General features: G+C 44.3%; 1 protein-coding gene across 2 annotated transcripts; it reads left to right on the top strand.

The window, feature by feature from the left end:
* Positions 1-578: 578 nt before the first annotated feature.
* On the top strand, positions 579-27,285 carry LOC147446882 (carotenoid 9,10(9',10')-cleavage dioxygenase-like). 2 transcript variants are annotated; one of them, XM_086522826.1, is made up of 14 exons: positions 579-999; positions 1,205-1,275; positions 1,380-1,394; positions 1,469-1,580; positions 23,939-24,038; positions 24,367-24,429; positions 24,533-24,643; positions 24,747-24,931; positions 25,004-25,139; positions 25,229-25,346; positions 25,495-25,596; positions 25,693-25,947; positions 26,391-26,502; positions 26,780-27,285. In XM_086522826.1, exons 1-14 carry the CDS (start codon positions 796-798, stop codon positions 26,801-26,803), a joined length of 1,608 nt encoding a protein of 535 aa, XP_086378952.1. In that variant the 5' UTR covers positions 579-795; the 3' UTR covers positions 26,804-27,285. The 2 variants fall into 2 exon arrangements, with proteins under 2 accessions (XP_086378952.1, XP_086378953.1); XM_086522827.1 differs by having other exon boundaries at positions 580-999; positions 23,981-24,038.

Below are 27,285 nucleotides of genomic sequence, written 5' to 3'. Positions count from 1 at the left end.
TTAAAACAATAATAACCATCGGCTTACCCTCACATGGGATGAAGAGGAACTCCTAGGGTAAGGGGGCCAATAAAAAACCAGCCTCCTAAGAAGAAACACCGGATGGCTTACTTTATGTAAGCTAAGACTGAGTCTTGGGACACCAAGTGCCTTGTGTTGGAGTGGTTAGCTCAACAAATATCCTATTGTAGCCATTGGATTCATGTTCGGTTCATGCAGGCAAGACTGGCTCAAATTGCACCCCCAGGTGGATCACGATGTTTTGCTGAAAAACACAGAGAAGCCTGCACGCGAGCTACTGCTGTCTGTGATTATCAGATTGAGGCATCGTTCTTTTTGTAGGTAGTCGCTTCCGCTACCTTCCGATTGCACTCCTCCCTTCTTGTTTCTGAGCAACACACACTGGGAATTTTGTCTTTCCATTTAGGTGGCTTTAACCCTCAACAAACTGAAACCTTTAACGGGGATTTTGCAAGTTTGGCGACACGGGCGGCTTTAGACATACCAAGATTCACACGAGTTTAATAATAATGGGAACTGCGTTCGACAAATTTAGTGGGGCAGACTGTCCCTCTCGTGCGCGGTTTGAGAGACGGAGACGCACCTCGTTCTTCCCTTCCGCAGTTCCACTACTTGTAACGATGGAATTTGCCTTTGATTCCTTAGCCACATGCGGACAACGAAGTTCCGCAGCCTTAAAACGCCTTAACATAGCCTACAACACACTCCTGCATACTCTCACGTGATCAAACCACACACACACACACACGCACACGCGCTCACCTTCTGGTTGCCATGGGCGCAAACTGTGAGGCAAGCCCTCCAAAGCCGTGTCCAAAGACTGGTGCAGCTGCACATCTCATCGATGTCTTGGAAAAAGCGTTTGTTTGGGCTTTCTATCCCCACCCCTCCAAGCCCCTCCATTATCTCCAAGGCAACTATGCCCCTGTAGATGAGTGCGAGCCTGTGCGTGACATCCCTGTCGAGGGTAACCTCCCTGTAAGCGCAAAGAAATATTGTATGTTGTTCAGTAGTTGATGTTGCTTTTTTCCATGATGATGCCGAGGTTTGAATCAGTGGGTGTGGCTATGCGGCATTTTTGCATGGTGTATATATCATTCCTGTATAGCTTTCTCTGTATGCAATCCCTGCGAGGATTATAAGCGTTTTTGCTCATTTCTAGTTTGTTTATTTGATCAAACAGAGCTGCTTGAATGGTGAGTTTGTACGAATTGGGCCCAATCCAAAATTCAAGCCTGTTGCAGGGTACCACTGGTAATTTAGTATGGTTTTTGCAGTGTCTCTTAGCTCAGACTATTCAATCCGCAGGCGCACATGGTTTATTTTGACGTGTGATTATGTTTGGGTGATGTTCACAGGTTCGATGGAGACGGGTAAGGCCCATCATTTTATACTGTGCATTTTGTTGAGAACCTCATGAGACCAGTCATTCTTGTTTGATGTGAAGGATGATTCATGCCTTGCGCATAAAGGATGGGAAGGCAACATATGTATCACGGTTTGTTCAAACATCCAGGCTGAAACAAGAGACCCACTTTGGAGCTGCCAAGTTCATGAAGGTTGGTTTACTTTCTGTTCTAGTTTCATGAAATATGAAGTTGTTAGAGGTTTGTTGGGCATTTCCTTGGCTGGTCACAGTTTCCAGGTATGGAGTTATTTGTCATTTGAGGGGTGGGGGATATTATTTGGCATTTGTTGTAGGGCTGGGCACCTGTTTTGTCCGTTGTTTACTTGTGATGCGGTCTTTTTCATTGTGGAGCCCTATTATGGATGGTCTCGCCCTCTTGTATGCCTAGTATGTATCAGAAACATTCATGTAGAGAGGCTGCCTGCAAGGGCTGCTTTACACACACACACACACACACACACACACACACACACACACACACACACACACACACACACACACACACACACACACACACAAGGACACTTGGATTACATGATGATGATGTAATCTAGTCTCATAGTTCTCTTAGCCCTCTTGCAGATGCAAATAAATATTTCATTTCAGACGTAAACAAACAGATTGGCTGATTTGGAGGCTGTAGCCGGGGGGTTGTGGTTGTCTTTTGTGGTGGAGGCATCTCCTCCTTTTGCGGCTTTCCATCATGAGGGGGACTGGTCAAGATCTACTACGACTTTGTCGTGGAGACTTACCTTGGATTTGCACTTTTCAGCTGGGATGGGATCTTCAAGTTGGTTGTGCTTCGTCGTAGCTTTGGAGTTCTAGTTCTGGTTGGTCTTGGCGTTCAAGTTGTGGCTTGTTGAGGTGCTTGTTTGACGACTTTGTGTTGCTAAATTGGCCATGGTTTAAGAATTTTAATTTGAAGTGAATTATCAGAATAACTGGCTCCTATGACGTGAGAGGGTAATTTGGAAGCCTCATCAGAGGGTGACTGTCGTATCGGAGATGGAAGAACCGCAGGAACGTCCTAGCAAGTATGTCTATTGCATCATTCCAAGGAACTAACTAGAGCACCAACCAACCTGATGAACATTTCTGATGAGTTGTGGGATGGGCAACTAAAAAACATCGCAAAAATTTTGTTTCGTAAGTTTGTATATATATATATATATATATATAGACAGACAGACATAGAGAGAGAGAGAGAGAGAGAGAGAGAGAGAGAGAGAGAGAGAGAGAGAGAGAGAGAGAGAGAGAGAGAGAGAGAGAGAGAGAGAGAGAGAGAGAGAGAGAGAGAGAGAGAGAGAGATTTGATTTGGTATTAACGTCCGCGGGGGGCCAGAAATGACCCATGGGACCTCAGAGTGATACATAGTCTCCCCTCACGAGGGTGTATGGTGTGGTGTGTGTTATTCTCTTTTTGTGTTCCTATGAGTGTCTTTTGATGTTCAAGTATGTGGGTGAGGTATGTTCCGAGAGCTATAGGGGAGGGGTTTGTCTTGGATAATAGGTCCGCAAAGGTAGAGCAACCGCTTAGAAGTGGTTGAAAATTAGCCCGGATGTGAGCGTATTCTGGGCATTCCAATGTCACATGTGCTTCATCTTCGGGAGCTTGCATTGTACATGATGTGCATATCCGTTTAGAAGCATCAATTTTCAGCCAGCCCTCTGTTTCTATTTTGAGCATATGTGACCTTGTGCGCATCAAAGAGATGGCTCTTCGTGCCATGTGGGGCATGGGTGTTCGTATGTGGGCCTGGGCTTCCATTGGGTTTGTGCTATAGTCTTCCCAATACTTTGTGTTGACATGCTTGCAATAGTATTCAAATTTCGAGCGGTGTTGCGTTGTCTTCCACTTGGTGTGGAGGCTATTTAGTAATGCAATTTCAAAATTCAGCATATGTTCTCCCTCCTTGCCCTCCTCAATAAGCATGTCCACATATGCCTCTACCATCCATTTAGCGAACCATTTCTTAATGTCTCCAAGAGTAGCACGGAGTATGGTATCGTCTTTTTGACCCCCATGTGTCGACATAGAAACTTTTTCTGAATTTTTTCAATTTCATTCCATGTGTGGGCTGAAATGCTTGCTCCCCAGATTTCCACTCCGTAGAGGATGGCTTGCACTACGCATGTCTCAAAAATGGTCGCTTTTATCTCCCATCTTTTTATGCTCCTTTGTGTGCACATGTTTTCAAATTGATAGTACTCGGCATGGCCGATGTCAATTCTATTATGTGCGCATTGTCCCCAAGCATAGTTGCACGGGATGTCAATCCCCAAGTACTTGAAACTGTCGACTTTCTCAATTTGTTTCCCTTGATACATGAGGGGGGCATGGATATCCATCTTACGAGTCTTTACAATCATGAACTTTGTTTTGTCTACATTGATTGATAGACCCACATTGTCACAAAAAGCATGTAACGCATTGACCAATTTCTGTAGAGTTGTAATGTCATGGGCGAAAAGAGCCACATCGTCTGCATAGATGAGCATGAGAAGTGTAAGCATCCCGATGGCTGGTTCATCCCCCTTCTAGTTGAGGGAGGAAGCTTTCTATTTGATCAATGCACAATCCAAAAAGAGTAGGGGAGAGAGGGCATCCTTGTTTGACCCCCATGTTGCTCGAGAAAGCTTTGGACAGCCCTTCGTGCGTTTTTAGTTGACATATGACTCTGTCATAGAGACGTGCTACCGCACTCCTGAGATGCATCGGTACTTTTATGCATTCCATCCTTTTCCATATACCCATTCTCGGGACCGTGTCAAAGGCTTTGGTGAAATCTACAAAGCAACAGTATAATGTTTTTCCCTTTAGCCGACTCTCTTCCATTAATACCCTGAGTGAAACAAGGTGATCAATGGTGCTATGTTTTGGTCGAAAACTTGCTTGTTCTTTTGCTCGTTTTCCATTTGTCTCTGCCCATGTGCTTATGCTTTGTTCTAAGATGCTTCCCAAAAGCTTTGCCATGCAAGATCCTACCATAATGGTACGGTAGTTGGTAGGCTGATTTACATCCCCTTTTTTGTAAAGTGCTTTGATCCAGTTCTTTTGCCAATCCTCGGGTAGCCCTTGAACAATGGCTTGGTTTAGCATTCTATGTATCCACTCTTTGGCTCTCATACCTGACCATTTAAGCATTTCTGAGTTCAAGTGTAGTATGTTCGGAGCTTTCCCATTTGCAAGTTTCTGTATGCCTTTTTTAACCGTTTCGGAATCAAAGTGGTCTTAGGCATGGAGATCGGTTTGCATGTGTGGCATTTCTTCCGCATTATTATGCACATATAGTTGTTCCACATACATGTACATGTCATCTGAGCTTATGTCCCCCATAATGTCATGTCTCCGTCCCTTTATTTTCAGCCATTCCTTTTTGGGATTTTTCTTGAAGTTGGCTATGGCTTGTGTCTCCGTCCGTAGCTCATAGTTTCTTCTTTTCCGCCTCTTGAGATTTGTGTAGTCTTTTGATAGAGTTTCCCATTCCGTGTTCGTCGTTGAGAGTGCCCGCAATTGTTTTTTTTACATACTTGCACTCTTCATCAAACCATGGGTTATGCGGTAGCCCTTTAACATGATTTCCTCGCCGATGCGTTTTTCCCATTGTTTGTTCCACGGCGTCACATAGAGCTTGTTTGAAAATTGGCCATGTTTGTTCAATGTGTGATGGCATGGGTACATGAGCAAGTGCATTGTCTAGATGTTCTGCAGACATTCTTTTCTTGTCCACTTGCATTTTGTATGTCCATGATCGGGCATGGGGCTGTTTTTGTGCTTTTTGAGTGGGAACTTGTAGCCATACATGGATTGGGGTGTGGTCCGAATTGGGTGACCTCTTCCCAATTGTAAAATTACTTACAATATGGGATACCTCATATGCAATCAATACATAATCAATAGCACTCATGCCTTTGTTGGCCGTGTAGCATGTGCATTCTCCCGATTTTTCAAACTTGTTCCATTGACGGCGATTAGTTGTAAGGATGTCATCATACTGAGCAATGCAATACCTTGCGGGTTTGTAATGAGATCTTTCGAACATCTCTCCCATGTGGGATCTAGTATCTCATTATGTTCAAGCATTGGAGGTGTCATGAGATCCACCATTTGCATTTGCGCATGTGCTATGCGAGTATTCATGTCCCCAATAAGCATAATCATCCCTTCTTGTGCATAGGCATGGATATCGGCATACAGATCCTCGAAAGGGTAATTCTTCTCTACATTGAAGGCACCGTAGAATGGTGACTCTCTATGGGGGATGTAGCACCTGGCAATGAACATAGGTTTAGGTTTTGTGTCAAACTTGATCCATATGTATCGGTTATGAGCATCTGTCTTGCAAATTGTGATCATTTTTCTGAGTTCCTCTCGGTATATCACCGCGACTCCTTGTCCCCTCATTTTTGTACATGGCATCCGTAGGGAGTGTGTGACATATCCTTCAATGTGGTATTCTACATGCATCGTGTTCCCATGTTTCCAATAAAAAGAGAATGTCGGCTTGTGGTAGGACTTCCGTTAATCCTTCTCCTTTATGCCACGGGAAGCCTCTGCAATTCCAACTTGTCACGTGTAGTTCCGTGAACCCATGGGTCTTGTATTGTCATTTTGTTTCCTCTTTTGCTTCCCCTTTCGTGTCTGCTTGGGCTGTTTTTTTGTTCATGCGAGCTTCGTATGCTTCACGTCTGGTCTTTTGTTGGTTCGGCGTTCTATCTTCATTGATGTATAGTGCTCTATCCTTTAAGTAGATGTGGGCGTTTTCGAGGATAATAGCCCTCTTGCGGGCATCCAGAAGTGTGCTTTAGATTGCCCGATTTGCTTTTGGTTTCTTCTTGCCTACTCGATGTGCACCATATACCACCACATCATGCATTCCGAAGTTAGCGGAGATCATTTCCGTGATGTCGGTGTTCAAGGTAATGACCTTCTTGTTGTCGGATTCGGGGATGCCCTGTATCACGATGTTCATTTTTCTTTTCTCTTGTTCGGTGTATTCTTTGTCATCCTCATTAGCATACACGTCTCTGTTCATTGAGAAAGTCGGCGGCATTGGTGTGTGTGTGTGTGTGTCAATGCATCTTTCCAAGAGCCCACATTTTCAGATACATTCATTTGCGCAATCTTTTCATCATGTGTGGCTGGCGTGTTTTACATTGTAGCTGTGTGCTTATCAAGAGCACCCTGGAGCTCCTGCATCTTCTCCTCTTGGTGACGGACTCGTAGGTCTTGCATTTGGAGCTTGTGTTCCAATTCTTGGTTTTTTAGAGCTAGGTCTTTGATTTCATCGCTCTGCTTCATGATGGTGGTGTGCATCGAGGAGATGAGTCCCCATATGTCTCGTAATGAGCATGGTGGCGTATTCCCTTCCATGATGTCCGGTTTCGGGGGGGTTGTTTGCTGTATTGGTTTGGGTCCCATGGTGCGTGTAGGTGAGGACCTGACAGAGAGGCCGCTTTACGTCTTCTAAAGGCCGAAGTTGGCCTATGAGACAAATCAATGTACATCTAGTGGTAGTCCGGGTGTCCGGAAAAGAAAATACTGAAAATAAAATGCTGAAATGAGAGAGAGAGAGAGAGAGAGAGAGAGAGAGAGAGAGAGAGAGAGATTTTGAGGTTTTTAAAGTGACGGTGCCCCACTTTAAGTCAGCAGCCCACGGACAAATGAGGACAGCCCAAAACTGGGTGCCCTCTCTTCATAAAAAGACCCTTTAAATCCCCCTCTCATTTTTGGAGCAAAAGGAGCCCTCTCTCTATCTCAGCAACTATCACAAAGTGATGACGTGGCGGACAGTAGAAACCCTAATTTCTGCCAAAAACCCTAATTTCCGGAAATCGCGGAGGTTGAGTTTTTTTTTTTGGGAAAATGATGAGCAACGCGAATTTTTCTTTTTTTTTAATTTATAAAAAAAGAGAAAAGACTCTGTAAGAGAGAGAGAGAACTAATGCTTTTTATTTTAAAAGCTTTTGGGGCTCTGCTTTTGGGCATCCCTTGTATCTTTAAATAAGTGGTGAGGGCTTCACTTCTCAGAGCATCTGGACACAGAGCCTGAGAGTTTAACCCTAACCGCTCTCTTGTACTTTGATTTGATTAATATAAAAAGAAATACCGAAAGGGGCACCAGTCTTTGGGGCCAATATCTCTAGGCACAGAACTCCGCCGGGCCAGTGTACATCTATTGTGATCTATGACTTGTTTTGAAGTGGTTATTTGGTGCTGTCGCGGTTGATTCTTGACTTGGAGTGTTCAAGTCTGTTACAGTGGTATCAGAGCACGGCCAATTTCTCTTCTATGGGAAATCCGATCCCCGATTTTTTTTTTCCGCGGCACCTATGGCTTCAGGCAATGCTCAGTCGACTCCCTCTGCATCGGGAGATACGGGCTGGGATCACAACGAAGATTCCGGCAGAGAGTATGGCCCGCCTTGGCCTACTCAGGCGGAGCGGCGAGAGATGGAGCGTCGCCAGTTGAACGGCGATGCAATAAAGATGATGCTCAATTTTGCCAAGGACCCGAAGATGGCAAAATATATGAACCAGACCTCTTTGGAAGAGGTACAGACAGAGTGGTAGAGAACCACAACACCACTCCCGAAACCCGCTCTCAAGAAACCTTCTGCCTCCAAGAAAATATACGGAGAAGGAACTGGAGAACGTGGTTGATGCACGGATTGCTCAGCTTTTTGAATCGCAAAAGAAAGCCAAAAAGCACGGCAAAAAGCAAAAGAAAAGCACTGACTTTCGAGGTTATTTGGGTCGTCAGTCGACTTTTGACAAGGCAAAGAAACAGAAGAAGCGTGTTCGATTTGAAGGAGTACCCAGTTCTTCTTCTTCTTCTTCTTCTTCTTCTGACAGTTCTTCTAGCTCCTCGGATTCGAGCGAAGAAGATAGAAAAGGTAAAAAGCGAAGCAAGAAACAAAGCTTCGGAAAGGGCAAGAAAAAGGCAAAGAAGGCTACATCTCGCCCAGAGACTGACAATTCTACTAAGGACTTGTCTACAGACAGCTCAGATTCTGATGACGGAAAGTTTTATGCGAACAAGAAGAATTTTTACAAAGCCAACCAGTATGACTTTCTCAAAGATAAAAGCAAGAAAGTCCGAGAGTTTAAGGAAGGTGGCCACTCGATCAAGTTTGATACTTTTCAGGACACTCACATGCTTCGAAGGCTTTGTCTTTTATACAGCAGTTTGACATTGCTTTCGCGGGAGGACGCTATTCAAAGCACTCCAAGATTCGGAGAGCTACCTCTTACCTCAAGGGGAATGCTCGTACTTGGTGGTCCACGCTTCTTTTAACAAGAGTGCGCCAGTTAAATGGCTGAAATTTAAGAAGCTTTTTATTTCTTCTTGGTTGACGCAAGAATATGAACGAGATGTACGAGCTGCTTGGAACCATCTTCGGATGACGAAGAAAGATACAATCAATGCTTATTGTGAAAGATTTTGGAGCTCTTTTCTACCCACCTCTTCATTCAAGAAGATCTCGTTCAGAGAACAGATTGAGCGGTTTACCTTGGGTCTACCTACAGAGATCCGAGATCACTGCTTGGAACAGAAGTCAGCTTCTATTCAGGAGTTGATGAGTCATGTGAAGCGGGGCTTTGCCATTTACTCTGGCAATCTGACCTACCCCACAGATGAGGCCATGACACAACGAGCCGAACAGACTTCTGGGAATGAAAGTAGAAAGAAAAAGAGCAACCTAGAGAAAAAGGATGCAGGACCCAAGCTTACTCCTGAGAAGAGAGCTCGCTTCATTAGAGAGGGGAAGTGCTTTGGATCCGGGGGAACATGGACATATCTCCGCGAAGTGCCCTAAAAAGGCACAGAAAGAACAGAATGATAAAGACGACGACAGGCCTGAGAATTCGAGAGCAGCTAAGGAATGTGGCAGAAAAGGCAGATAGAAAAGCAGAACTGGTACCACATGGCGTGGGACTTGCACCGAATCTAATGAATGAAAGTACAAACTTTGCCGCTTTTGGGGCAAAGTGAAGGATCAGGAAGCTCTTTTGAAGGAGCCAAGGCCACCTTCTTTTCACTTGGAATTGGCGGCTCGATTTGGAATTACGCCCGACAGACTGACGCCACAGGCGGAGGTAGTTCGACTGGCACCTTGATGGGATGTTGCCATTACACTGAGCATTGGCAAACTTAGTTTGCAATGACAGGGGTGTTTAGGGCACGCGAGTGACGTTCTACTCTGGATCCCTTGGTACCACAAGAACTACGCCGTGGTTGACTACCGGGCCGAGAAAGCGACTTTGATAACTGAAGGGCTTGGAGATTGTACTTGATGAACTTCAGTTTCTTACTCATTCTTTTGGGAGAGAACTGAATGCTGGATAAAGGTTGAATATGTTTTGACCTAATCAAAAGAACGCCAAGATTTTTCTCCACACTCATGCCGATTGCTTTTCAGAGGGCTTGAAGATCAAACCATTGATCTGATACCTGGAAGCACGCCACCGAATCGGCCACCTTATCGTGTGAGCTGAGTACAGAATGAAAAGATTATGAACCCAGTGAAAGACCTCTTGGGGTCTTGTCCAGCCTAGTACTTCACCGTATTGCTCTCCAGTGTTGTTGGTTTTGAAGAAAGACGGATCTTGGAGAATGTACATCGATTATAGCACTCTCAACGAAATCACCATCAAGAATAGATTTCCGATCCCTAGGATCGATGATATACTCGACATGTTACAGGGATCCTCGTGCTTTAGCAGGATTGACTTGAAGAGTGGATATCATCAGATAAGGATAGCGTCGAGAGATGTCTACAAGACAGTTTTTCGGACGACTTTTGGGTTATTTGAGTTTTTGGTGATGCCTTTTGGCTTAACCAATGCTCCTGCGACATTTAATCGCATGATGGACAGGATTTTTCGAGAGTACAAGCTATTTGTTGGCACTTTCTTTGACGACATCATTGTTTTCTCCAAGAATGAGGCAGAACACAGAGATCATCTGCTTCAGGTCTTTCAAGCATTACGAGATCACAAGTTAGTGATTAATGCAAAGAAAAGTGAATTTTTCCTACCAGAGATACACTTTTTGGGACACATTGTGTCAGCAGCAGGAGTGCAAATGGACCCGGCCAAGATAGAGACTATCCGTGATTGGCCCGATTCGAGGAATATCCATGAAGTTAGAAGCTTCTTGGGACTGTGTTCGTACTACAGGCGGTTCATACGAAAGTTTGCAGAGGTTGCTTCCCCTTTGCATACCTTGACACAGAAAGGAGTACCTTTTTCGTGGGAACCCACAGAGGTGACTGCCTTTCGGACATTGAAAGAGAAATTGACTACGGGACCTATTTTGACTTTGCCGGACTTGCAGAAGTCATTTGAAGTATATTGTGATGCTTGTGGTCGTAGTCTGGGTGCGGTCTTGATGCAAGAAGGCCATGTCATAGCTTACGAGAGCCGTTTGTTCTCTAGGCCGGAGATGACAGCACAGATCTATGAGAAAGAGCTTTTGGCGGTTATCCATGCTCTTACTCAGTGGTGGCATTACCTACTCGGAGCGGATTTTACTGTTTGTACAGACCATCAGAGTTTGCGCTACTTCTTGTCAGAGAAGCAGCTTTCGGAAAAGCAGATGCGGTAGGCGAACATCTTGTCACAGTTCCACTTCTAGATTGTCCATGTGCAGGGACAGAAGAATGTGGTGGCAGATGCTTTGTCTCGGAAACCGTTGGTTCTGGCTGTTTCCGCGATACATCATAGGAGCTTCGAGGATATGGTTGTTTAGTATGCCACAGATACAGATTTTGCAGATATTTTCACACGGATACGGGATGGGGAGACAGTAGCTGGATACTCCCTTCGGGAAGGCTACTTGATGAAAAAGACTATGTTGTGCGTTACACAGCCGTTGAGGGATAAGGTTATGACTGAATGCCACTGTCCACCTTTTACGGGTCACCGCGGCATTGCTACCACCATGAAGGGGGTAGAGAGATACTTCTTTGGGCCGAGACTCAAAAAGGATGTGGAAAAGTTTGTGCGCAGTTGCTTGGTATGCCAGAAGGTCAAGTTTGACAGGCATAAGGCACAGGGATTGTTACAGCCTTTACCCATACCCACCCACCCTTGGGAAAGTATTGCAATGGATTTCATTTTTGATCTCCCAAGAACACAGAATGATTACGATGATTTTCCGATTACATGGCACGTCTGAGACGATTGTCTCCGACAGAGACCCCAGATTTATGAGTTTGTTTTGGAAGGCAATTTGGGAGAACATTGGCACGCAGTTGCAGTTCTCGTCATCGTTCCACTTGCAGACTGACGGGCAATTTGAGATTGCCAATTCGGTGATTTTAGATTTATTGAAGTCTTGTATCTCGGATCAGAAGACTCAATGGAAAAAGAACTTACCTTTGGTGGAATTTGCCTACAATAACACGATACACTCTTTGACAGGGAAGACGCCATGTGAGATTGTTGAAAGTACTGCGAAGGTTCCATCCTTCCTGAGCACGAAAGATTAGATATTTGAAGCGGATGAATATTCGCGAGATTTGGATACGGCTTTTGCCAAGGTTTGCGAGACTTTGCAAGAGTCTCAACAAGGACAAAAAAAGGCAGCGGATCGCCATTGTCGCGACTTGAAATTGAAGGAGGATGATTGGGTGCTCTTACGTTTTGAGAAGGCACGCCTACGAAAGAAAAAGGGAAAGGAGAGGCTTTTCCCAAAGCTTAGTATGCGATACTACGGACCTTTCCAGATCACTGAAAAGATAAATGATGTCTCCTTCCGATTGAAACTGCCAGATACTTGGAGGATTCACAATGCATTGCATGTGAGTCTCTTGAAACCTGTTAAGGGTGATGTGCCTGATGAGCAACCCGAAGTGGAAGAAAACGAGGAGATCCTTGTTCCTGAACAGATTTTGGCACATAACGATACGAAGAAAGATAAAGTCCGAAGGCGGTTCTTGGTTAAGTTCAAGAACTTTTCTGCATTTGATGCGAAGTGGATGGAGGAGGAGGACCTAGCAGATACTCCTCGGATTGTGAAACTTTACCTCGATGTTTTGGTTTAGCATAGTCTACTCCAAACGGAACCCAGAATTCAGCTTGGCCGGAGATCTGGTGCAGTGGGATGCACAAGAGGGGAGTCACTCCGCTCCTTTGTCAACAGATGCCTTGATTTTGATACTAAAGTCACTGATGTCTCTTTGAGCTTCAGGGATACTGAGAGCTGACAGTATTCTGCTGGATGACTTTATGAAATGGAATTCCTGATAATGATACTGATTTGTTCTTGACTTCTTGTGAGTGCAGTAACTGATAGCCGAAATGACTGCAGCATTTTGGTTTGATTAATCTCGAATAGACATGGTTGCAATAGGGGTTAGTCAATCGGACATCGTTGAGGTCCCGATTGGACCTAGATGTGATTGCTACATTGCCGATAAATCATGGTCTAAGATCCGAATGAATGTTGAATGTCATGTGATGTCCTGTGATGTCTGGTGATGTCCTGTGATGTTGTGTGATGTGACTGTCGATTTTGTACATGTGCTAGATGTGTGTTCCTAGTACGTAGGTACTAACAGTCAGTGTCTGCTAAGACGGTATATGGCTTTTGTCGGTTTTGCAAGCGTAATCGCAGTCGATTACAATGCTTTCAAGAGGGGGGTATGTCACAAAGTGATGACGTGGCGGACAACAAAAACCCTAATTTCTGCCAGAAACCCTAATTTCTGGAAATCGCGGAGGTTGAATTTTTTTAAATTTTTTTTTTGGAAAATGATGAGCGACGGGAATTTTGCTTTTTTCTTATAAAAAAAGAGAAAAGACTCTCTAAGAGAGAGAGAGAACTGATGCTTTTTATTTTAAAAGCTTTTGGGGCTCTGCTTTTGGGCATCCCTTGTATCTTTAACTAAGTGGTGAGGGCTTCACTTCTCAGATCATCTGGACGCAGAGTCTGAGAATGAAACCCTAACCGCTCTCTTGTACTTTGATTTGATTAATATAAAAAGAAATACCGAAAGGGGCGCCAGTCTTTGGGGCCAATATCTCTAGGCACGGAACTCTGCCGGGCCAGTGTACATCTATTGTGATCTGTGACTTGTTTTGAAGTGGTTATTTGGTGCTGTCGCGGTTGATTCTTGACTTGGAGTGTCCAAGTCTGTTACAGCAACCCCCTCTCTCCCCTCTTTTGGATGCCCCTCCCAAATCTGCCCCTCCATTCTTATGTCACACAAGAAAGCACCCTCTATTGTTGGGAGTTGTTACAAAGTGATGATGTGGCAGCCCTTGCTCAGACAGAAGAAGAGAGAAAATCAGTACACGTTGACTTGGCTGGTCCATGAATTGCGTCATAAATCGCGTTGCGTTGTGTGTGATGATGTGGCAACATAGCCCTGCTTCTCGGCCTCAGTTTTTAGAAAGCAAAGAATTGCATAACTTTTGGGCGCTATGTTTTTAGCAGAGGTGCTTTTGAGCGCCAGCTTCTTTAATCAGTTGCTGTTGGGGCCATAGTTCCTATATAAGTATGCCTCGCGGTCACTTTGGGGCCTAGGCAAATCAGTACATGGTTGCATAGTTGTAGAGTGACTCCCCGACAATTGTACTATATAACTTTCATCAATATAAAAAGAAACATGGAAAGGGATGCCAGACTTTGAGGCTAGCACATCTGGAAGTGTACCTCTGCCACTTCATGTCTTGACTATAGATTGTTTCCATGTTTAAGTGTTAACTATTTTCAGTTATGTTTGTGTGTCTGTTGTGTTCGAGTTTTGGCATCTCAAGTGAACTACTTAAAGTGGTCCCATTATTTATTTTGGCTTTTAGGTATTTATTACTTGTCAAAGTCTGGGTAGGGCAATTTACTGAGGTGGGTATATATGTGACCCCTTGCCCCCGTTGTACATTGTATCAATTATTCATTGCCAAGGTTGATTGGTTCAGGAGACTCTCTCTCTCTCTCTCTCTCTCTCTCTCTCTCTCTCACACACACACACACACACACACACACACACACACACACACCCAAGTGTGGTAGATTGGCTATGCCATTTCCCTCTTGAATAACAGGTCTTGAATTCAACTCTCCTCGTCGGATAGATCTTTAAGGTCTCTTGGGATAGTTTCCTATGACGATAAAATTCTCTTCTTCTTCTCTCTCTCTCTCTCTCTCTCTCTCTCTCTCTCTCTCTCTCTTTACGCTTTCGCATTGTCAACTTTGACATGGTATCAGAGCCTTGTGCTCCGTGATTGCAATGAGGGAGGAGCTCGCCACGAAGAAGAGGATCAACACGTGGTGAAGGAGGAGGTGTCGCTGCCCCAGCGTTTCCTCAACGTTTTGAAACGTAGTTTGAAAGGGGAAATCCATTGTAGCAGTGGGCACAACGTTTTGAAACTCTAGTTGGAACAGACTTGGACACTCCAAGTCAAGAATCTACCGCGACAGCACCAAATAACCACTTCAAAACAGTTCACAGTTCACAATTTATTCGACACCTGCCCGGCGGAGTTCAGTGCCTCGAGATATTGGCCCCAAAGACTGGCGCCCCTTTCGGTATTTCTTTTTGTATTAATCTGAGTTCAAAGTACAAGAGTGCGGGCAGGCGCTCACACTCAGACTCTGCGTCCAGATGCTCTGAGTTGTGAGAGGCCTGCTCACATATTTAAAGGTACAAGGGATGCCAAAAGCAGAGCCCCAATAGCTGAAAACCAAAAGCTTCCTGAAAATAAAGCATAAGATTTCTCTCTCTCTCTCTCTCTCTCTCTCTCTCTCTCTCTCTCTCGCTTAATAAAAATAAAGCAAAGAGGCTTTCTCTCTCTTGCTTAATAAAACAAAGAGGCTTTCTCTCAATTGCGTAGAAATTAGCAGCCAGCAAAAGCGTAGCAAAAAGCATTGCCCAAAAGCTGCCAGCAAAATCCCGCAAAATGCGCCGCGAATCCCGGAGATTCCATACAGTAGAGCGGACAGCCACGTGTCAGCTTGCCACGTCAGCAATTTAGGGTTAGGGTTTCAGCAAATTAGGCTTTCAACAAATTAGCGTTTTTGATTTTCTGCAGTTAGGGTTAGGGTTTCTTGCAGAGTGGGCAGCCACGTCATCACTTTGTGACATACCCCCTTCTTGAAAGCATTGTAATCGCCCTCGATTACGCCTGCAAAACAGACAGAGGCCATAAACTGTCTTAGCAGACACTGACCGTTAGTACCGACACACTAGGAACACACATCTAGCACATGTACCAATCGACAGTCATATCACAGGACATCACTCAACATCACTGGACATCACATGACATTCAACATTCATTCGGATCTTAGACCATGATTTATCGGCAATGTAGTTAGCAATCGCATCTAGATCCCGTCGGGACCTCATAGATGCCGGATTGACTAACCCCTATTGCAACCATGTCTATTCGAGATCAATTAGACCAAAATGCTGTAGTCATTTCTTCTATTTGTTCCTGCACTTAAAAACAAGTTAAGAACAAATCAGTTTCATTTTCCGGAATTCCATTTCATAAAGTCATACAACAAAATATTGTCAGCTCTCAGTATCCCTGAAGCTCAAAGAGACATCAGTGACTCTAGTATTCTAAAAATTCGAGGCATCTGTTGACAAAGAAGTAGAGTAACTCCCCTCTTGTGTATCCCACTGCACCAGATCTGCGGCCAAGCTAAATTTTGGGTTCCATTTGGAATAGACTATGCTAAACCAAAAGCTTCAAGGTAAAGGTTCACAATCTGAGGAGTATCTACTAGGTCCTCCTCCTCCATCCACTTAGCATCCAATGTAGGATAGTTCTTGAATTTAACCAAGAACCGCCTTCTTGTTTTACCCTTATTCTTTGTGTCCTTATGTGCCAAATTTGTTCAGGAACAAGGATCTCCTCGTTTTCCTCCACTTTGGGTTTTCCATCATCAGGCACATCACCTTTGAAAGGTTTCAAGAGACTCACATGAAATGCATTGTGAATCCTCCCAAGTGTCAGGTAGTTTCAGTCGGAAGGAGACATCATTGATCTTTTCGGAGATCTGGAAAGGTCCGTAGTATCAAAGCCTCTCCTTTCCCTTTTTCTTTCTCAGGCGTGCCTTCTCAAAACGTAAGAGAACCCAATCTTCCTCCTTCAATTTCAAATCGCGACGATGGCGATCCTCTGCCTTTTTCTGTCGTTCTTGAGATTTCTGCAAAGCCTCACGGGAACTTTGGCAAAAGCTGTGTCTAAGTCGTGAGTATACTCATCAGCTTCAAAAATCTTATCTTTTCTGCTTGGGAAGGGTGGAACCTTCGCAGCACCTTCAACAATCTCAAATGGCGCCTTTCCCGTCGAAGAGTGTATTGTGTTATTGTAGGCAAATTCCACCAAAGGTAGATACTTTTCCCATTGAGTCTTTTGATCCGAGATATAAAACTTTAATAAATCTAAAACCAGTGAATTGGCAATCTCAGATTGCCCGTCAGTCTGTGGGTAGAAAGAAGATGAGAACTGCAACTACGTGCCAATGTTCTCCCAAATTGCCTTCCAAAACAAACTCGTAAATCTGGGTCCCTGTCAGAGACAATCGTCTCAGGCGCATGCCATGTAATCTGAAAATCTGGGCCACAAACAGTCTCGCTAAGTGATCCGGCTTGATTGTCTTCTTCACTGGAATGAAATGAGCTTGCTTGCTAAATCTGTCAATAACAATCCAAATACCATCGTGACCACTCTGTGTTCTCGGGAGATCAAAAATGAAATCCATTGCAATACTTTCCCAGGGACAGGTGGGTATGGGCAAAGGCTGTAACAATCCCTGTGCTTTATGCCTGTCAAACTTGACCTTCTGGCATACCAAGCAACTGCGCACAAACTCTTCCACATCCTTCTTGAGTCTCGGCCAAAAGAAATATGTCTCTACCCCTTTCATGGTGATAGCAATGCCGCGGTGACCCGTAAAAGGTGGACAGTGGCATTCAGTCATAACCTTTTCCCTCAACGGCTGTGTAACGCACAACATGGTTCTCCTCATTAAGTAGCCATCCCAAATGGAATATCCCGCTACTGTCTCCCCATCCCGTATCCGTGTGAAAACGTTTGCAAAATCCAGATCTGTGGCATATTGATCGACCATTTCCTCGAAGCTCCTATGATGTATCGCGGAAATAGCCAGAACCAACGGCTTTCGAGACAAAGCATGTGCCACCAAATTCTTATGTCCCTGGACATGGACAATCTGGAAGTGAAACTGTGACAAGATGTTCGCCCACCGCATCTGCTTTTCTGATAGCTGCTTCTGTGACAAGTAGTAGTTTAAACTCTGATGATCTGTAAAGACAGTAAAATCCGCTCCTAGTAGGTAGTGCCGCCACTGAGTAAGAGCATGGATAACCGCCAAAAGCTCTTTCTCATAAATTTGTGCTGTCAATTCCAGCCTTGAGAACAATCGGCTCTCATAAGCAATGACATGGCCTTCTTGCATTAAGACCGCACCCAGACTACGATCACAAGCATCACAATATACTTCAAATGACTTCTGCAAGTCCGTCAAAGTCAAAACTGGTCCCGTAGTCAATTTCTCTTTCAAAGTCTGAAAGGCAGTCACCTCTGTGGGTCCCCACGAGAAAGGGACTCCTTTCTGTGTCAAGATATGCAAAGGGGAAGCAACCTCTGCAAACCTTCGAATGAACCGCCTGTAGTATGAACACAGTCTCAAGAAGCTTCTAACTTCATGGACATTCTTCAAATCAGGCCAATCACGGATAGTCTCTATCTTGGTCGGATCCATCTGCACTCCTGCTGCTGACACAATGTGTCCCAAAAAGTATATCTTTGGTAGGAAAAATTCACTTTTCTTTGCATTACTCACTAACTTGTGATCTCGTAATGCCTAAAAGATTTGAAGCAAGTGATCTCTATGTTCTACCTCATTCTTGGAGAAAACAATGATATCGTCAAAGAAAGTGCCAACAAATAGCTTGTACTCTCGAAAAATCGTGTCCATCATCCGGTTAAATGTCGCAGGAGCATTGGTTAAGCCAAAAGGCATCATCAAAAACTCAAATAACCCAAAAGTCGTCCGAAAGGCTGTCTTGTAGACATCTCCTGGTGCGATTTTGATATGATGATATCCACTCTTCAAATCAATCCTACTAAAACACAAGGATCCCTGTAATCTGTCGAGTATATCATCGATCGTGGGAATCGGAAATCTCTTCTTGATGGTGATTTTGTTGAGAGCTCTACAATCGATGCACATTCTCCAAGATCCATCTTTTTTCAAAACCAACAACACTGGAGAGCAATATAGTGAAGTACTAGGCTGGACGAGACCCTTTTCCAAAAGGTCTTTCACTTGGTTCATAATCTCTTCGTTCTGGGCTCGGCTCACACGGTAAGGTGGCCGGTTCGGTGGTGTGCTTCCAGGTATCAGATCAATGGTATGATCTTCAGGACGAGTAGGTGGTAACTCACTTGGCAGGCCCTCCGAGAAGCAATCGGCATGAGAGTGGAGAAAATCTTGGCATTCTTTATCAAGTTCAGACATATTTGTCCTATCCTCATCATTCAACTCTTTGAAAAAGATCGAGTAAACAAACAGACCGGGTTTCATTAATTTAGAAATGGCCGAAGTCGATACAATAGGGACAGACTCGCCCTTCAGTTTTATATTGAGTGCAATGGTTCTGCCCTTCTCACAATGCAACCGAAGTTTGCCAATGACAGGTGTAATGGCTACGTCCCTGTCGGGTGCCGTTAGAACTGCCTTCGCAAGAGGTCCCATCCGATCGAGAGTGATCTCGGGCCGCGCCGCCAATTCCGATGAAATGAAGTTGGCCTTGGCTCCTCCATCAAAGAAGATTAGGGCTTCTTGGTCTTTCACTTTGCCCCAAGCTCGGCAAAGTTCTGTACTCTCGTCCACCGTGTTGGGATTGGTACCCACGCAATCTGGAACCAGTCCTGTTTTCATCTTGCCTTTTCTTCCACGTTCCTCAGCTGCTCTCGAACTCTCAGGCCTTTCGTCGTCCTTGTCGTTCTGTTTTTTTTGTACCTTTTTAGTGCTCTTCACGGAGATATGTCCAGGTTCCCCGCATCCAAAGCACTTCCCCTCTCTGATGAAGCGAGCTCTCTCCTGAGGAGTAAGCTTGTGGTCGTGCATCTTTCTTTTCTGAGTTGCTCTTTCTCTCTCTACTTTCATTTGTCGAAGTCTGTTCAACTCTTTGTGTCATGATCTCATCGGTGAGGTAGGTTAGACTGCCAGAGTGGATGGCAAAACTCCGTTTCGCATGACTCATCAACTCCTGAATAGAAGCTGACTTTTGTTCCAAGCAGTCATCTTGGATCTCTGTAGGTAGACCCAAGGTAAACCGCTCAATCTGTTCCTTGAACGAGATCTTCTTAAATGAAGAGGCGGGTAGAAAAGAGCTCCAGAATCTCTCGCAATAAGCGTCCACTGTATCTTTCTTGGTCATCCGAAGATGGTTCCAAGTAGTTCGTATATCACGTTCATACTCTCGAGTCAACTAAGAAGAAGTAAAAAGCCTCTTGAATTTCAACCATTTAACTGGCGCAGTCTTGCTTAATAGAAGCGTGGACCACCAAGTTCGAGCATTCCCCTTAAAGTAAGAGGCAGCTCTCCGAATCTTAGAGTGCTCTGAGTAACGTCCTCCCGCGAAAGTGATGTCAAACTGCTCTACAAAAGACAAAGCCTTCGAAGCATCTCTATATCCCGAAAACGTGTCAAATTTAATTGACTGTCCGCCTTCCTTAAACTCTCGGACTTTCTTGCTTGTCTTCCAGAAAGTCATACTGGTTGGCTTTATAAAAATTCTTCTTCTTTGCATAAAAGTTGCTGTTGTCAGAGTCTGAACTGTCTGTAGACAAGTCCTCTGTAGAGCTGTCACTCATTGGGAGAGATTTAGACTTCTTTGCCTTTTTCTTGCCCTTTCCGAAGCGTTGCTTCTTGCTTTGCTTTTTGTCTTTTTGGTCTTCTTTGCTCGAGTCAGATGAGCTAGAAGAACTGTCAGAAGAAGAAGAAGAAGAAGAAGAAGAACTGGGTACTTCTTCAAATGGAACTCACTTCTTCTGTTTCTTTGCCTTTTCAAATGTCGACTGACGACCCAAATAACTCGGGAAGTCATTGCCTTTCTTTTGCTTTTTGCCGTGCTTTTTTGCTTTCTTTTGCCCGTCAAAAAGCTGAGCAATTCGTGCATCAACCACCTCTTCTAATTCATTCTCCGTATATTTCTTGTGAGCAGAAGGTTTCTTGAGAGCGGGTTTTGGGGGTGGTGGTGTGGTTTTTTGCCACTGCGCATGCACTTCCTGGAAAGAAGTCCCGCTCATATATTTTGCAAATTTTGGGTCCTTTTTCAAAATTGAGCATCATCTTTGTTGCATCGCCGATCAATTGACGACGCTCCATCTCTCGACGCTCTGCCTGAGTAGGCCGAGGCGGGCCATACTCTTTGCCGGAATCTTCGTTGTGATCCCTTCCCGCATCTCCGGATAGAGTCGACTGATCCTTGCCTGAAGCCATAGGTGCCGCAGAAAAAAAATTGGGATCGTATTTCCCGTAGAAGAGAAATCGGCCGTGCTCTAATACCACTGTAACAGACTTGGACACTCCAAGTCAAGAATCTACCGCGACAGCACCAAATAACCACTTCAAAAAATCTCACAGTTCACAATTTATTCGACACTGGCCCGACGGAGTTCAGTGCCTAGAGATATTGGCCCCAAAGACTGGCGCCCCTTTCGGTATTTCTTTTTGTATTGCTCTAAGTTTAAAGTACAAGAGTGCGGGCAGGTGCTCACACTCGGACTCTGCGTCCAGATGCTCTGAGTTGTGAGAGGCCAGCCCGCTTATTTAAAGGTACGAGGGATGCCAAAAGCAGAGCCGCAATAGCTGAAAATCAAAGCTTTCTGAAAATTAAAGCAGAAGATTTTTCTCTCTCTTGCTTAATAAAAATAAAGCAAAGAGGCTTTCTCTCTCTTGCTTAATAAAGCAAAGAGGCTTTCTCTCAATTGCGTAGAAATGAGCAGCTAGCAAAAGCGTAGCAAAAAGCATCGCCCAAAAGCTGCCAGCAAAATCTTGCAAAATACGCCGCGAATCCCGGAGATTCTGTATAGCAGAGCGGGCAGCCACGTGTCAGTCCGACACGTCAGCAATTTAGGGTTTGGGTTTCAGCAAATTAGGGTTTCAACAAAATAGGGTTTTTGATTTTCTGCAGTTAGGGTTAGGGTTTCCTGCAGAGCGGGCAGCCATGTCATCACTTTGTGACACTAGTTCTCTTGATGCTCAACCAACGTTTTGATATGCTAGCGGGGTGGCAACATCTTGAGATGTAGGTGCATGGTCGACAGGGAGCTTGGAGGACACATTGCCACAATGTCTTGAAACGCAACTTGTTTCGTGGAGGTGATGACCGGCAGGGGACATCGCAACAACATCATCTTGAAACGCTACGAAAGATGGGCTTTGAGATGGCTTGTTAAATGGCCATGAACACTCGCGTTTTGAAACGCCCACTTGAGTGTGGCCTCCAACAGGCAACTTCCCCAAGGGCTGCAGTTATGCAGCGTTTTGAAATGCTTGATGGGGAGAGGTCTCCAATGCAACATGCACGGTGGGGAGGGTTCTTCAAGTGGTGTTTTGAAATGATTTGGCAAAGGCTTGAGAGCGTGGACACTTTTGGATAGGGGAAGGGCAAGGATTCCAACAGTGTTGAGAAGCCATGCAAACATACTGTCTCTAGAGGACGACAATTTTGGGGCAAGATTGGTCTCCGTTATGAAGTTCCTAGATGGCTGTTCCCAAGAAGCCTGAGTTTCCAACGAAGCCTCGTCACCAAGGATAAAATAAGACCAACGCCAACCATTGGCTATGGAAAGCGGATCGACCAATTCCCAGTTAGGGGTCTATGCATCGGCAAATTAAACCGTCGATTTGTTTGGCTCGAGATTGTGAAGCCAAAAGCAAATGGATGAGTTCGCCAGAGGACACTGGCAAAGTCAAGCTTGACAAGGACAGAAGTACCAGTACTCAGTTAGCTACCTCGGTATCCACGAGGTTCGACAATAATTGTTATAAATGTGACACGACGCTTTGTTTGGCTTGGGAGTTTGAAGCCAAAAACAAAAGTAGGAACTCATGGGAGGACAAAGGCAAAGACAAGGTGAAGAGAGATAACGGTGATAAAGATTTGACAGAGGAGATCGGCTTGGCACACGTGGTGGCCACCACAGTGGCCACAACACGAGATTTCTAGTCAAGAGGCAGTTGCCGCCACTAGCTTCAGCCAGAGAGAGAGAGGCTCAAGGCACATGCATCTGGCAGGGAACCAATCAGATGTATCTAAAATACTATGGATGAGTACACCAATCCATTGTTGTTGGTTGGATTATGGGAAGGATGTGTTTCAAAGTTCATTATCTAGGAGTATTTGGACGTGATGTGTTCACAATTCACGAATGGGAATTCTTGGGTGTAGTGTGGTCTACAGTTCAATTTTCTAGAAGGCAACCGATGCTCAAGATGGCATTCTTCTAAGGTACAAAGTTGAGGGTAGCAAATCCGAGGTGTATCCAGTAGTCTGCAGCTACTGGGGAGTGACGTGTCCATGGTAGCTTCTTCATCGACTTCGTCTCACTATTTATGTCCACTATGAGCTGCACAGAGGGGGTTTTGGCATCTCAAGTGAACTGCCCATAGTGATCCCATTATTTATTTTGGCTTTTAGGTACTTATTTGTCAAAGTCTGGGTAGGGCAATTTATTGAGGTGGGTATATATGTGACCCCTTGCCCCCATTGTACATTGTATCAGTTATTCATTGCCAAGGTTGATTGGTTCAGGAGACTCTCTCTCTCTCTCTCTCTCTCTCTCTCTCTCTATCTTTGAGGTCTCTTGGAATAGTTTCCCACGACGTTAGAAATTCTCTTCTCTTCTTCTTCTTCTTCTTCTTCTGCTCTCTCTGCTCTCTCTCTCTCTCTCTCTCTATGGTGGTATTGGAGCTTCAATTGATTCTTCTTCTATGGAGGATCCGGTGCGACTTTTGCAGTACATGCCATGGACTCAAGCAGTGGATCTGACCAAGAACATGGAAGTGACTCGGCGCCGGTGCAAAATGATGATAATCCCAAAGTCACCCAAAATCAGAAGAGGAAAGGCATCACTTCGGCAAGACACGGCATCCGAGTCTGGCAGATACAAGGCGGCAGATGCAAATAAAACCAATCGGATTCAAAGAATTCTCTTTATGCGAGACACATTGGGGATCAACCGTTGATAGAAGTGTATTAGAGGTGGCAGAAGGTTATTAACCCTAATCTTAAGTCAGCAATAAAATTTAAAGCTCCCCCAAAATATACCTAGATGAATCCAGGATAGAGCCCAGATGCACCTTTCAAGGAAAGACCGTGCTGAAATGGCCTGCTTTGTCACTTAAGAACGATTTTTGCCCTTGTCCCAGTCTGCATAGACAGATACTGCCAGTTTAGTATATTGAATAAGAAGGTTGCTCTCTGAGGTCCTGATGTATATCATTTTCAGATTGGAGATTTGAAAGGATTGTTTGGGCTCCTTATTGCGCAGATTTTCACCCTTCGTAGCAAGTTCAAAGTGCTTGATCTTTCACAAGGAATTGGCACAGGTACGTAGCACTGTCTTATTCATAGGGATGCCAAGTCAATTTTTTTACAGGCTCGCATGGTTATCCTTCTTACATGCATGAATTAATTTTCTTTAACGGAATGTGGCTGCCAACATTCTGATGTACATTGAAAGCAGGATCACTTCGATAAAGCAAGTTGGTTAGAAGTACAGCCAACTTAATGCTTCTTTTGCTGGGATGTGCAACATAATATTTTTGATTTCTTTTAGTATATTAGTATGTATCATTAGAATGAAGTTCATCTTACTTTATCTCCAACCACACCTGCGACTATTTTACAAAAATGGACCTCCTGTGTGGATTGTAGGTAACACAGCCATGACCTATCATAATGGGAAGCTTCTAGCTTTACATGAAGGAGACAAACCATGTAAGTCTTTTCTTCTCAGCTCAGTGGGTTTCTCATCGTGCTATTGAGTGCAAACTGTTAGTTATCTATCATGCCATGTATACATGTGCATGTATGCTTGCAGATGCCATTAGGGTTTTAGAAGATGGGGATCTTCAAACAATAGGTTTCTTAGACTATGAAAGGAGACTGACTCACCCCTTTACAGCACATCCCAAGGTGGACCCGATAACCGGTAAGTCTGAAATTGGTAATTTTTGAGGATACCTAAGCTGTAGTACCAATTTGTGGTATTGAACAAAGCTGAGTGTTGTGAGGATCTTCTTTTCCTGGTGCAGGGGAATTATTCACGTTTGGATATCAGTTTGAGGTTCCCTATTGCACGTACCGGGTCATTTCCAAGGAAGGGCTTATGCAAGAGGCAGTCCCTATCACTGTATCTGGACCTGCCATGATGCATGACTTTGCCATTACCGAGCACTTTGCCATCTTCATGGATATGCCCCTCTACTTTCAACCCAAGGTGGGAGACTGATGTAATGTTTTGAAAGGGTTGTTGTAGTTTTGTTAGTCTTTGAAAAATTTGCATGTTTAGGCAATGGCCAAGGGAGAGTTGATCATAAAGTTCGATGACACAAAACCAGCAAGAATAGGGGTTCTTCCTCGGTATGCTAAGAATGAATCTACAATCAAATGGTTTGAGCTTCCTACATGCTATGCATTCCACAATGGTGAGTTCAATGCCCGCGTTTTGTTGTCAATTTGCTACAGAGATTACGAAACGTGAGCTTGTAATACTCAATTGTGGGTACTTTTTCAGTCAATGCTTGGGAGGAAGACGATGAAGTTGTCCTTTACACATGTAGACTGCCAGAAGTCGACCTTGAGATTGCTGCAGGGTCTGTGAAGGACAGTTTTAAAAGGTTTCAAAATGAATTGTAAGTCTATACTGTAAATGTCTGCTTTTGGGAATAGCCAACCATTCAACGGAATTTTTGAGCACATCTTTGTGCTTTGAAGGCATAATTCTAGGCTAAATTGGGTGGGAGGGTGATTTAAAGTGATGAGCTTCTTTTGCATGGTGAGGTATGAGATGAGGTTCAATATGAAGACTGGGAAGGCGTCACAAAGGCAGCTGTCTCTGTCTGCTGTTGACTTTCCACGTGTTAATGAGAAGCATATTGGAAGGTAATTATAAACTTGCCCTGGCCTTTGGTATGGTGGGGTCTTTCTTTGTATAACTGCCTTTTTTAATTTTTAATTTTTAATTTTTTTTAATGCCAGGAAGCAGCAATATGCGTATTGCACTATGCTTGAGGACTCTACTAAAGTGAAAGGGCTGGTCAAGTTTGATCTATGGGCAGAGCCTGCATTCGAGGGAAAATGTAAGATTGAAGTGGGAGGCAATGTGAAAGGTATGATTATATTTGGCCCGGGGAGGTATGGCTCAGAAGCTATTTTTGTACCTCAATCTGCTGGAGAAGATGAAACTGAAGATGATGGCTTCCTTATCTGTTTTGTACATGACGAGGGCACTGGGTATGTTCGTTTTAATCTCATTTGGTAATTGCATTGTTTTAAGATTCAATCGATTTGGACTGTATTAATGGCTTCTAAGTTAAGGAAGGAAACGATTTGATCTAAAATGGGCTACGAAGTAAGCATGAATAGAGAAACATTCACAAGCCGCGAAGATTTATCAATTGGTTCTTACGGACTCTTTTGGGGAACAAAATGACCTAAACATGACCCTGAGACGGCATTTTTACTGTCTGCGAAGCCTCTGTCAAAAAACTTTGAACTGTGAAAGAGGACCGTTGTTTCTTTTTTTCACATAAATCCCACACATGAATTGTCTAGGTGTTTTGATCAGAGAGTCTTTCTTCATGCTTCCGTATGCTTGCAGTTATCTTTGCGTCATGGAGCGATACAAAGTTGTGCTTCTATCTGAATTTCTCTACATGCTGAGTTATTTGATGCAGGAAATCTGAGGTGTGCGTGTATGATGCAAAGACGATGGTGCCTGAGCCCGTTGGTGTTGTCAAGCTTCCCTGCAGAGTACCCTATGGCTTCCATGCCTTCTTTGTCTCAGAAGTAACTCCAACAACCTCCTCCTCTAATTTAAATGCACCTGTGTAGAGAAGGATGTACAATGCATTCATTCTTCATGTTTTTACATTTTACATGATTGTATATACGACCAAAAGCCATGTCCTAGTGAGTGAGGGCTCGCGTGCACATAGTGGGCACATGCGCATGTACACATGCACGCCCACGCCCACGCCCACACACATGCACACGCACACGCACATGCCCACGCCCATGCACACGCACATGCATATGGCCTTACTCCATTTTTTTCTTTCAACAGGAGCAACTTCAATCACAAAAGTGATCGAAGGATGTATACTACAGTATGCTGAAGGGCCTGCTGAGGTCTGGCATATATAGAGATGTGCTTCCCTCGTTTGGCTTATGGTTTTGGCCTACCACTTGTAGCATTGCTAATCAAAGGGGCCGACAATGAAAATATACATCCTCCCCCCCTCTCTCTCTCTCTCTCTCTCTCTCTCTCACATGTTCCACTCACATCAGTTGGCAACATCATGTAGGTATACAGGAAATTATATAATCATAAGCAAAGAACAATAACCTCGATATGCAAAACAAAAGAAAGATAATTAATTGCCCATCTAAAAGAACCTCCATCTTTCCAAGTAAAAAATGTAAGATGAAAATGCTCTGTCTCAAGGTCTCTCTCATGGTGACTAGTTTTGAAAAATCATAGTTTGGTCTGAGCTGCATATTACTGTAAACGCGACATTGCCGCTCTAATGGAACTTTCGTCACTCAAGCAATTGAGACGTTGAAGGACAA

Source organism: Adiantum capillus-veneris, chromosome 11, assembly GCF_014529385.1.
Source record: "Adiantum capillus-veneris isolate H3 chromosome 11, ASM1452938v2, whole genome shotgun sequence".
Lineage (NCBI taxonomy): Eukaryota > Viridiplantae > Streptophyta > Polypodiopsida > Polypodiales > Pteridaceae > Adiantum > Adiantum capillus-veneris.
Note: the sequence above shows the minus strand (reverse complement) of the source record. Positions and strands in the feature narration are given on the sequence as shown.